The 13,720-nt window shown below is 36.8% G+C and overlaps 1 protein-coding gene across 1 annotated transcript in view; it reads right to left on the minus strand.

Moving 5' to 3' along the window:
• Positions 1-1,177: 1,177 nt before the first annotated feature.
• The window catches only part of LOC112057943 (lysine-specific histone demethylase 1A), a 421,521-nt gene continuing 408,978 nt past the window's right edge, over positions 1,178-13,720 (minus strand). The window contains exons 12-16 of the mRNA XM_024098561.2: positions 12,777-12,889; positions 10,113-10,236; positions 7,062-7,245; positions 4,671-4,798; positions 1,178-3,915 (exon numbers count right to left, since the gene is read on the minus strand). Of these exons, the coding sequence (XP_023954329.1) occupies positions 3,761-3,915; positions 4,671-4,798; positions 7,062-7,245; positions 10,113-10,236; positions 12,777-12,889 (704 nt within the window). The 3' untranslated portion in view covers positions 1,178-3,760. The remainder of the gene's footprint in view (positions 3,916-4,670; positions 4,799-7,061; positions 7,246-10,112; positions 10,237-12,776; positions 12,890-13,720) is intronic.

The following is a 13,720-nucleotide window of genomic DNA, read 5'->3' on the forward strand; positions in this document are numbered from 1 at the left end:
GTACCTATATTTTGAAAGTACCTACATCATTCAGTTACCTTATTTTAGCTTAGCAGTCTGTTGGCAAGAAAGTTTTTCCAAAATACACCAATGTATTTATGTCAATAAGACAATTGACGTAAATCAGATAAGCTGGCCTATACATTTGGTCTTTATTATCAACATATTAAAATAGATATCAAATGAATTGACAAAGTGACATCATTACTTACTCTACTGTGTGACATCCAGTAAGCACCGGATGACATTTCAGATCAGACATATATTAATCAAAAGCTCAAGTAGGAAGGTAAGACAATTTATTATATTTTTAACATATTTTTTTTTTCATTAAAGTTATTGAAAAAAAAGGGAAGTTTTTAAGTAAAATCTGCACCTTACATTCAATTATTTTCGATACAGGTGCCTATGCAGGTGTGTTTGTTTATCATCAAATTGCCCAATTTATAATTTCGTACGGAATTGAAACCCCCTATTTTATTAGCCTCCGCCTTTATCTCAACCGTCCGAGAGAGCAATTTATTTTACGACTTGCCTACCTAATTAAAGTTAAAACACAAATAACACTCCAGTGTTATTGTTTTTAGAGTCGTTTCTTAAGACTGCTTTGCTTTTTACGTCGGAATCCGCCAGTGATATTTTATACCATAGATATGTTACGTGCCTACAAAATCACTAAACGCACACATGCACAAATTTGTATTTACTTACATTATACTTATATTTATGTAAATTATATAGTTTTTACACTTCCTAAACACAACTTGACAATATTTAGGTACTTTGTATTTAAATATCTTTCGTTGTTTAAAAAAAAAACTAAATTAAATTAAGACAAATTATGCACTTTTGTGCGCCTCAGTTTTATATAAAATATCATTGGCCCACCGGTTTTACAGATTATATTCTTCTATTAATAATTCGTTTGCGTGCTTTTAAGGTCGCCATTGACGGTCAATTATTCTCACGTTTCTGAAAAGCAAACGGCAGTACCCACGCGGCATACTATACAAGTCATGTACGCAGTGACCAACACACGATCAATTATAAACGTGAGAATAATTGACCTTTTGTGGCTAGCGTTACTTAAGCAATAAAGACAGTGGCCTTACTTTCTGTAGAAGTTTTATAGATAATTGTATGTTCTAAAGTTAGTAGGTAAAAATGAAACACAACATTATTTGACATCAATTTATTGTTTCTCAAGTAGACAAAAACGAAACTTATTTTCTAAATATATTAAACTAAAACACAACCTTAATTCATCAAATTACGTGAGTCCATTGAAATAATAAGTCCATTAAAATAACAAGTCCATTATAATAAAGCCAAGAGACAGATTTAATAATGATCTAAAGGCGTAGGCACAGTATAGTCGAACGATACAAGATCTTTGTGCCTAGTGGGAGTTACTATCGCGTTGAATTGAAACAGCTGTGTAGTAATGGCGATGTCTTAATTCCTTAGAAATTCGCGTTTACGTTAACGCGATAGTAAGTGTATCAAAATGCCACTAGGCCCTCGGAAACATAAAACTACACAAAAACATGAAAAACATTAGGCGTAAGTCGGGCCTATATGTCCCGGTAGAAGAAAACACGCAAAAATTTTTTAGACGTATATCTAGATCATATCCTAAGAAAAAATAAGTAGTAGACGTACTCAGAACGTTTCCTATATTCAATAGGAAAAACTTGGTATAACGGTAAGTCCCGAGTAATCTTTTTCCTATACTTAATAATCAATAGGAAAAAAGATAAATTGGAAGTCAATTCAAAAAAGAAATCACAGTAACTTAAATGAACAGACATCCAGACACCCATAGCCACAGGTGTAGCCAAAATAAAAAATCTGACAGCCTACTCCTGTATTGGAGGCACAAATGGAGATACAAGGAAGAATAAAAATAAAAGTAAAAAATTGCTAGCATATTAGGTGAATTGCTACTTAACTTATAATATTTAATTGAACCTTGACACTTTTAATAATTAGATATTTTTCTCATTCGCTTATTATTTTCATATTTAGTTTTACACGAATTTTGATGCAATCACGCATTTACAACATCCATAGAATTTTCAATTACAGTTCAAGCAAATATTAGTTAAAACTAAATTTTTAATTAAAGCTCAAAGCTCAGTCACCCCCGTCCCTTCGTCAACTTTACCGACTGTCTAGTGCACGAAAATGGAAAAGTACAAACACAAAACAAACATTAATTAAAACGCCGTTTGTAACTAGCGAACAACTTAGGCCGGCCATACACGGTCAGCTCGAGCAGTTAGCCAGTGATCAAAATACATGATCAGAGTCAACGGCTTGAAGCTGCCATTGATAACTGCTCGTGCAGTTAGCGTTTTGTCAGAGTTAACAGCTTGAAGCTGTCATTGATAACTGCTCGAGCAATTGGCTTAACTGCTCAAGCAGATGGCAATTTAAATGTTCATCATCAACATATCAGACGATGACCTTCGATTGCAGGACATAGGCCTTTTGGGACTTTCAAACATCACGACCTGAGCCGCCTGCATCCAGCAAATCCCTGCGACTCGCTTGTTGGTTATTGGACCTTAACCTCAACGTCCATCGGCTCTTCGAACTATGTACCCCGCCCATTGCCACATCGCTTCGCGACTCGTTGAGCTATGTCGGTGACTTTGGATCTTCTGAGAATTTTATTCCCAATATTGAATATCAGTCCCATACATTTTGTTATTTTTCGAAGCGTTAGCGTTTGTAGAAAGAAATTCGACGTACCACATGGCTACAGGCCAAGTAACAACTGCTCGAGCGGTTAGTGTATGTACGTACGTTCACTAATCACTCGAGCAGTTGAGACGTAGAAGTCTGTCCATTATGCAGTCGTAGCTTGAAGCAGTCGCTCCTGCTTCAAACTGATCGTGTATGGCCGGCTTTAAAATTTCAGGGCCCTTAATTACGACTATCTTGCGTTTTAACTTTAAACATAATAACTTATAATCGTTTGCTCTCTGAGCTTAGAGAAAATTATTTTCAACGAAGTACTCCTTATAATACTGCGATGCAATTAAAACTTTGTGGTTTTTTGTTGGTAATCCTAACTTTCGTTTAATAGTGAAATCAATCTTACTTCACTATAAATGGACATTGATTTATTTATAAGCGAATAATCTGGCTTATAAAGGTGAACATTTTAAAACATAAATAAATTTAAACTAATAAACTTCATGCGTTGCGTTATTTTTTAACTTTGACATTTATATTTGCTTACAGTTCTACGCAATTTTTGTGTAGTAATAGCGTGAAAGGATTTTGAATTATGGTGAATCTGTAAATGTAAATGGTAAATATAAATTATGTAAATGTTTAATTACAATGATTTCAATTCATTTCATTTATATTAATGTATTTTATTTCATTTCTATTAATTTCATTACATGGCTAAGTAAGTGTTTATTTTAAAATAGATGAAAAAACTACCACCACTCAATCAGCCTTATACCTAATAATCAAACATTAAATAATGACAAAAAAAACGTCCAACATGCATGCGGGACGAGTAACCATGCAAACGAATAGTACAATGCGAACTTCAAGACGTTTCGGAACAACGTGCGTGAAGATGTGCAATGCAAAATTTTAGGTATCAGCGGTAACGCAGCGGCAGAGCATCACCACACGTCTTAATGTTTGCATTGGACTGTACTAACTAAATACATAGATTATTATCTAAATATTATGCTACAGCTTTCTTCAAGACTTTCCTCTCCTTGCCCTCGGGTCATGAGTGGTTGATGGCAGCCATGACAGCCGCGACACTGGCGCTGGTGACCGGCGGGAGAGGCATCAGCAGGTCCGCCAGACGACCAGCCTCGCGGAGACCGGAGAGGAATGCGCCATGAACCGTCGCTGGGTAGTTGCGCATCGTGTGTTCCCCTAAAGACATAATTATATTGAATGGTTTTTAGGGTTCTGTAAAAAATTATAGAAATAAATGGAACCCTTACTTTGTTGTCTGTCACGTTGAGGAGATATGAAGTTAAAATTTAAATTATATAAGTAAATAAAGAAAGGCCGCTTATTCAGCAAAAAACGCATAATCCGAAACTCTAAAGGGTTTTTATTTAATTAAAATTAATAGGGTACCTAGTACCCGTTGACCTGGAATATGAAATTTGGCAAGTAAAATCGTTAACCAGTAAATACATATTTATAATAAAATAAAAAAAAATAAGGTATATCGGGTAAGATACCGAAAGACAAGACCAGGAACAAAATATTTATTCATGATCTGACTGCTTAAATTTTAAATCCTAAGCGCGAAGAGATTTTTGCGAAATAGATAAAAACGATTTTTAAAATCAATTATCGGAAAAAAATCAGGAGGCATAGTTATTTGACAACAGACGCATCAAACAATTGTTCTTATTGAATAAAGCAACTTTGACTTTGAGACACTTAATGAAAATTTTGGATTCAGGTGCATTGGAACTATCATGAAAACATTAATTTCTCTTACATATAATATTAATGAATTATTTAACTATCCCACCATCCCGCATTGGGTGCCTCTTTCTCTATAGAAGAGGGGATATAGGTATCCCTCTTTTATAAGGAGACCTAGCCTTGCCTAGGCTGTTAAAACAGGCTGATATTGATGATAATATTAATGAATTTACTGAAAGTCAAACCTGCAAAGAACAATCGATTTTCTCCAGAAGAGTCAGGTACCGGCGCTGCGAGAAGATCGTAGTCAGTTCCAGAAGAGCCAACCGCTACGAAGCTGTATGAGCCGCGGGCGTAGGGATCCGCACGCCATCTGAGTGAAGTTGAAAACTTAAATACGCATAAATCTAAATATACAAATACGAAAGATCATCACGAAATCTCGAAAACCGCTTCAGGTCATCATTCATCATTATCAACCCATATTTGGCTCACTGCTGAGCTCGAGTCTCCTTTCAGAATGAGAGGGGTTAGGCCAATAGTCCACCACGCTGGCCCAATGCGGATTGGCAGACTTCACACACGCAGAGAATTAAGAAAATTCTCTGGTATGCCGGTTTCCTCGCGACGTTTTTCCTTCACCGTTTGAGACACGTGATATAATTGTAATTTCTTAAAATGCACACTATTCAGTCATCTCAGTCATTCAGGCTCAGTCATCAAAGCACAGAATATTACTTCATTGAATCATTGAAGATTTTTATCCGAAAGTAGTACAAATATGACGATTACAAGATAAAAAAATTTAGGAGGTTTCATTTTGCTACAGTTAAAAGAAATGTTGGCACTCATAGTCCCCTGGTATATATAACAACACTTTATATTTTTTCCTTGATACTTGAAATGTTCAGATGTATACAGGATATTTACTTAAATTGTACTTAAGACCTTGCGAACGAACGACCACATTATACGAACCCCTTGTGAGCAATAACGAGAGATAAGATACATACAAGTAACATCTTATAAAAGCCCTGAGGAGACGTAAGAAAATACATACAACTCCGCGGTGAGGCTTTTCAATAATGCAAAGGTAAACAATACCGCAAACATTTTAATAACCCAAATAACGACCACAATGTCATATTCAACGACAAAACAATACAAATAGAGGGCATTGTATGCATAAATGAAACGTTTCGTGAGCAAATTTTGTGATCGCTACCAATTGTATGTGGAAACTATACAGCTGAGGACTATTCTGTAAGAAAAATTATATGTACATCGGTTGTTACATCGCACGTTTTGTTAAGGGAAGTTATAGAAGTAAACATATTACTGTAGTGAAGACAAAATATAATTAAAACTAGCTGCAGTGCCCCGCAATTTCACTAGCACTTGCAAAATCTACAGTATTTATGTTATGTATGGAAACAAAGATCAGAATGTAGGTACTCACAAGAACACCATTATTAAAAAAACACTTATTGTTATTTTAATAGTAATTATAGTTGGTATAACATTTTAAAATTTAAAGCAAAATCAAAAACAAAAGTGTTCTAGTGGACCTAAATGGAATATTTAACAACCGATGTAGAAAACAAATATTTAGAGAATCACCGCATCATTCAGGACGTAGCCGGGCTGTCAATTTGTGCGCGCAAAGCGCAAGATTTTAGAAAGTCAAATTATTTTCAGACACTTAAGGCAAAGGGCCAAAGGGCGATTAACACACAATTGTGGCAACGCAAATTTACATCGGTCTAGTTTATGTCGAGCAGACAACAAACCAGCTCGCCGACCCGCATACAAAGTGCGTCGTGTCGTAAATACTACGTTGAGAGCCGAGTCTACGTCAGGGAATAATGGAATTTGTTAACGTGACAAGTGTTCTCTACCTGCGTAAGTCCAGTTCAGAAACGGGATCGGTATTACGGAACAGAAAGTCATGTATTATAAGCATTCACCCAAAACATGTCAGTACTTGACTTGACTCTTTCTATCAAGTATGTAGATATTTTAATCTCAAATATTCGAGAATTTTGTAAGAGAGATTATATCATAAGAGACGAAATATCTTAGCAATTAATGTATTCACTGTGCAGGTGCCGGGTCCATCGTGTGGCAGAGAGAAAAACTCCGAGCAGATCCTCGGACTTGTGACCGTTGTGTGAAGTAGGGTTAAGGACGTCCATTTTAAATATATCGTAAACGTATTTAACATTTAAAATATCGTGAACTATTCAAAACAGTTTCGATTCTCGAAACAGCAGATAGAAACTGAGTGGACAAAGTTTTAATCAATCTCCGAGGCGCGTGGTTGTTACACCACCAACTTCCTAACTTAGAGCTGCAATTGACTAATTTCTTGAAAGAAAGAAAAGCTCAACAAAACAATATTTGATAGCCTGACCCTGTATATAAGCCACATAGTCTCACCACTCAGCCGTCAATCACTCTCTCTCGAGTCGGTCCCTCATGACCCCTGAGGATCGTGACCACCTTGGCGAGTCATCTTTCAATAGACAATGCTCTTTCATCAAGTACACTGTAAAAGGTGCGGGCTCCTGTTTAATTGAGAAAATCCGACCATCGGGTTGGAGATGTACTTCTTGGCAGTTCAATAAATTCCTTACCTAGTAACCACGCATTCCTTGGGCTGTGGCACGGCAGCGTGTCCGAAGATGCTCTTCAGCACGGCGATACACCGGCCCACTATCACGTCATCCGTCACGTTCTCCATCACGGCCGCCGCTTCGCCGGCCACCAGCGCTAGAAGCACTGGAGCGCTGTACAAGTTCCAGAATAGGAACAGTTCCCCTACAAATATGGCATATTAATGAGTAACAATAGAAAACAAGAAATATTAAAAATATAGGTTTAGCCTTATAAGGTCGGCGTCCATCGCGTCAAATTGTAGTATTCTTTGTATAAAGTCATACAAGTACGTCCACTGATCCGCATCGTACGGATCTCATCGAATGGATTTTACCTACCGTAAAATTAAAGTCCATTTCATGCGATGCGTCCGATACGTACGACTTGGATAAGTGAAAGCCTATGTTTAACCTATACAGTATATATAGAAGTATATGTTTAACCTATACAGTATATATATATGTATTTTAAGTCAAAGTTTATTTCTTTCAATTATGTTTAATTTACAAGCACTATTGAAACGTCAGGTTATGTTATCATGTTATATCAGCCTATTTGAATTTCAGGGCCAAATCTTATTCTATACAGAAGAGAAGAATTTACGCTACCACGTTACTTTAATTTAGATTGAAGGGCTTTGGTTTTTAAAGTTTGACTCTATAATTATCACTATCAGATCTATCTAATAATAGATAGATAGATATACTTTATTTGCACACCACAGTGGAATCAGCTCATTCCGTCCCTACCTATTGAATCTGACCCGGTTCCGAGAATTCTGGATCCGAACCAGCAGTGCTAATTGTATGATGGATTACACTCTACGCATTTAATTCGAACTTGAATACGAATATACCTCCAATTCGGAGAGATTTCCGCGAATTATATGTAAAATCACAATACTTAGTACAAACCATAATGTACTAACCACCAGCCTTGTGGATTGCCATGGTTAGCAATGTAATGAGTGTTTTTCTTCTCAGAAAATTTCAGTTAAATTCTCAGCCCCGAGTTGCAAAGTTGAGTGGTATTAAACCCCTGTACCTACCTGGTCATTATCATAAACATAGTGATCGCTAATGAATTTAAATATTCTTACCCTACGCCCGCCCACCCGCATTGAGGCAGCATGGTGGGTTTAAGCTTCATATCCGCTTCTATAAAGAGGGGGGCTTGGCCTTACAGTGGGCCGTAAAAAATAGGCTGATAAAAAATTATAAACGATTAACCTTCAAAAAATTTAATTTTAAAAATATGGTCTCCGGGTTTGATAGTACAAACAGAGCTAATGATCATCTAATCTATTTTGATCACTAATTAGAAGCAATCGCAATTATTTCATTTGCATATTAATGATGCAGTGAAAGGTTGATATTTGCATGTTTATATGTACGAGTATTATATTAATTAGGTAAGTTAATAAACAAACCTATCTTTCGCTATTTGCATTTGTATGCACAAGTTATATCCTGTACTGTGCAATTAAGTAGATATTTGTACACAATTAAGTAAGATAAGTGTGTCGCTGTTCCAATAGGGTGTTTAATCTAGAGTAGATAACTTGACAACTTTATGGATGCACGTCTCCACCTAATAAGGTCATAATGAGCACCACGATGCTATACTAAATGACTCTAAAGATTCACGGCAGATATATAAGAAGACAACCCTTGCGGGTGTTCCCACGTAACTCCGGGACGATGTACACGATACAATATCAGATAACTTCCGAGCCGAAAATACTAAATTGGGCATGTATAAAAACGGGTACATTGTTCCGGAATTCCCAACGAAAGACGCGGGGACTTAATGAAGTTAGCAGAGTACACAACAAAGAACTAAGGAGGTGTACTAAAGCATAACGTAAAAAATAGCTTGTCTTGACTCGTTCCCGTGATTTATTGCCCAAGGCTCCCCTTAGGGTTGCTCAGTGGCGTTAAATTATTCAGGTTTTAATTCGTTATCGCGTCGGCCACCGCTGTTTCTACATTTTACACTATTTACACCGGGAAATAATTTACGAGTATCATCCTCGGGGAGTGTGCCGCGGTTAATTTGCGGGATTTTGTGAGAGCTAATATTGATATACTATGCGTGTTCTCGCTTAAATGTAAGCCGATACTGAGATTATTATCGAGACGAAATTTAGGTCAAGGGTAAGTACGTAAAATAATTTATGCTATAAATATTTGTTCTGAACGAGCTAGCGATTAAATTTACGTCTAGACATTATTATTGTACAATGTACAAGTGACTTGGAGTGCCTAGAATTATTACAATACTCGTAATTTTGCTGCCGTTTGGCTTTGAACCTGTTTACACGGACTGTAACACCAATTATAAATACATAACTAGTAATAATTCTTACTTGCCAATAATCATCATTATCATATCAGCCGATGGACGTCCACTGCAGAATATAGGTCTTTTGTAAGGACATCCAAACATCACGATACTAAGCCATCCGGATCCAGCGAATACCTGCGACTCGCTTGATGTCATCAGTCCACCTGGTGGGGGGCCGACAAACACTGCGCTTTCTAGTGCGGGGTCGCGATTCCAGCAGCTTCGAAATATGTGCCCCGCCCATTGCCACTTCAGCTTCGCGACACGCTGAGCTATGTCGGTGACTTTAGTTCTTCTGCGGATCTCCTCATGTCTGATTCGATCACGCATATATACTCCTAGCATAGCTCGTTCCGTCGCTGTGTGACTCTGAGTTTTCTTATGAGGAATTTTCCAATTTTATATGGACTTGGTAATAATTTCCCAACTATACAATTGTCTACGAGAAAATTATTTACTAAAATATAATTAAAACATAGGAACTGAAGTCAGGACTGCAACTGATAATTAAAAAAAAATCGTGTCAACACAGTTCACGTTGTCAACACTGTCCGGTATTTTCATCCAATCGGAAAATTCATCAAAACTACAACATCCAATATGCAAATCAAATAAGGGATCCGTGTATTTTTGTTTTATAAAAAAAAATGCATGTGCATTTTAATTCTACAAAGCCAACGTACCCCTGCTAGCGGTGGTCGTGCCAACATGCCCGAAGAGATTGGCGCTCGGATCCCAAAAGGTTCTCTCGAAACACAGCACAACCTTATTTAAGTTGCCATATCCAAGACGTTTAATGGCCGCTATCTAAATCAGGAACCGGATAAATTAGATTTATTTATGCTACGGCTTAAACACGTTCGTTGCGGTACAAGGTCAATTGGCCTCGTACGTCTAGCGGCTTCAAGAGTTACGAGGTCGATGGACCTCGTACCGCACTACAAAATTTTAGTACGAGGTTAAAAAAACCTCAGTAAAAATCAGTGCCGCAGCGAACATGTTAAAATACACTTTACATTGAAAACAAAGAATAAAATTTAAAATTACATAGGTATAATAATTATAAAACTTAATTATAACGCTAACACTATGTATGATGAGCTACGAGTAAGTTAGTTATGATAATTATCGATTACCCATTAACAGGACCTTTAAATTTTAATCGGATATGTTAGTTTTGATAGGAACTCTATTTAAATAGAACATCAAAACCATGGCATAATCGGGAACGTGACATCAGGTTTTATTGAATCGTAGTTTTCAAACAAGTAGTGTAATACAGTGCCTGCTACGAGATATTGTGTTTATGAAGTTAGCAACAAATGACTGCGCAATGAATCAATAACGGTACAAACGGCGCGAGCGGTGGGTGAATACTCATTCCGCAGCTAACTTCACAAATATAAAGATCCGTGGCGAGCACTATATATATATCTCTTTGTCGTAAGTGTGTTTTGATTCACCAGCGCCACTCTTGTTTCTTTGGGTCCAATAGCGTGATACTCATGTCTCATCATCATAGTTTAGTTAAGCCTTAATGCTGTCACACAAACACAATATGTCTCTGTTGTTTTATAGAAGGCGACATTAAATATCACTCACGCTTAGATAATATAGAGCTGGTGACTAATTACACTTGTTCAGTTCATCTATCTTTGCAACTTAGTAACAGTTGATTTTTTTTTCTATAAGCCGCGAAATATCTTCATTATCAGCCTCTATAGTTACTATATCGTGCTACTCCATATGAATCGCACAACCTATTTCATTTAAACTAAACATTATCTACCTACTGTGCGAAAATTGTGAACTATCTATTTTTATTTTTCACTTCTTTTTTTTAATTCTTTACAAGTTAGCCCTTGATTACAATCTCACCTGATGGTAAGTGATGATACAATCTAAGATGGAAGCGGGCTAACTTGTTAGAAGGAGGATGAAAATCCACACCCTTATCGGTTTCTACACGACATCGTACCGGAACGCTAGATGGCTTGGCGGTACGTCTTTGTAGGTAGGGTGGTAAGGTAGTCACGGCCGAAGCCTCCCACCAGCCAGACCTGGACCAATTAAGAAAACCTCAATCGGCCCAGCCGGCGATCGAACTCCATCACTTAACAATGTTGATATCATGTGCTACGATGCCAATGTCAATGCACTATTATCTTTATGTTATGCCTGCTTGCTGCAAAAACTAAATAGTTGCAGAAAATCGAACTTCGTGTTCGCATCTCTATAGAAACACTTGTTTTGTATTTACTAGAGTGAACTAAAACTGAATATGTGTAATCAATCCCCCAAGGAATTGTTTTCAACACACAGACAATAGAACGCTAAGCTAACGCTTTAAGGTTTTTAATTTATTAAGTACTACTATTGTCACGTTCACGTTTCCAATAATTAAGACAGCCTATTATATAACAATTAGTTTGTTCGTATTTACAAGAGTAAAATAAAACTGAATATGTGTAATTAGTCTCTCAAGGAATTGTTTTTAATACAGAACATAGAACCCTACTAACGCTTTAAGTTATTTAATGTCTCAAGTACTGCTATTGTCACGTTTCGAATAATTAAGACAGATAGTAATAAAGAAGAAACTAGTTTGTTTTCTATTAACCAGAGTGATACAAAACTGAATATTTGTAATTAGTCCCTCAAGGAATTGTTTTAATACAGAACATAGAACCCTTTAAGTTACTTAATGTCTCAAGTATGCTATTGTCACGTTTTAAATAATTACTTAATGTCTCAAGTATGCTATTGTCACGTTTTAAATAATTAAGACAGACAGTAGTAAAGAAGAAATTAGTTTGTTTTGTATTTACAAGAGTCAAATAAAACTGAATATATGTAATTAGTCCCTCAATGGATTGTTTTAATACAGAACATAGAACCCTACTAACGCTATAAGTTACTTAATGTCTCAAGTACTGCTATTGTCACTTTTCGAATAATTAAGACAGATAGTAATAAAAAAGAAATTAGTTTGTTTTCTATTAACCAGAGTGAAACAAAACTGAATATGTAATTAGTCCCTCAAGAAATTGTTTTTAATACCATAGAACCATAAGGTATTTGATTTTTTAAGTACTGCTATAGCCACTTTTCGAATAATTAAGACAGCAAGTAATAGGGAACAAATTAGTTTTAATATGTTCTCCGAGGTATCTACAGGTTATAAACATACAAAGTATTCCATAAAATTAACTACTCATCATAAAATTCCAATCAATACATTGTGTGTCGAAACATCAAGTACGAGTATACGTATAGTTTACAGCAACAGCAAATTAGTTTTAAAGTCTAGACTGAATCCATTATTTGGTGTTTATAGGTGTACTTACTTTCCAATCAGGCAACGGCGGATCGAACTTAACGAAGTTCTGCTGATTCTGGCCGTTGTTCGCTACCGCCACTTTCAGCACTCCCAGGGGCAGAGTGCAGAGAATCACGTCTCCTGCGAAACAAGCCTGCCGTGAGCCGAGCTTCATTGTAAATACGAAACAGAAAACCGCTATCCAGTGGCGTAGCGTGCCTGGCTCCGTATTAATATTAGTTGGGGGGCCCAATTAATGAAGGGTATAGATTAACCTATGTAGGATGTTTTTAACTTTTTAGATCACGCTTATGCAGGAAATTAGGTGAGATTGTGGATAAAATTTTGCTCATTTTTACTTTTACACGCAAGGAGCCCCAGTAGTCCGGGGGCCTCGTATCATTGACTAGCTGACGCCGCGCGGTTTTACCTGCGTGGTTCCCGTTCCCGTAGAAATACGGGGATAATATATAGCGTATAGCCTTCCTCCATAATTAGGCTATCTAAATACAGAAAGAATTTTTCAAATCGGACCAGTAGTTCCAGAGATTAGCGCGTTTAATCAAACAAACAAACAAACTCTTCAGCTTTACAATATTAGTATAGATACGTTAGATACATCCCTGCCGCTATCTTAGTTGCATTTATTTATTCAGTTGCCGAAGACCCGCGAAAAATACAATCTTTCTGATTGAGTTTTTCGAATCTGTGTGTAGGTTTGTTTGGTTGTAACTTTTTGGTAGGTAAAACCCGCCCACCACATACTGTACGTACAACGTGAGAAGTAACGTGGGTAGTATGCAGAGATGTCGTCTGTCCATGTTACACGTCCTGCCACATTTCATGCCACATTATTGACGGCACTAGCGCGAGTTAAAAGTCCACCCTTAACGATTTTTACTGCTATAAAGAATCTTTCCCTATCTAGCGAATCACCCTCTTTCTGAAATCAGAAAAAAGGGCATACTGACT

Source organism: Bicyclus anynana, chromosome 13 (assembly GCF_947172395.1).
Source record: "Bicyclus anynana chromosome 13, ilBicAnyn1.1, whole genome shotgun sequence".
Lineage (NCBI taxonomy): Eukaryota > Metazoa > Arthropoda > Insecta > Lepidoptera > Nymphalidae > Bicyclus > Bicyclus anynana.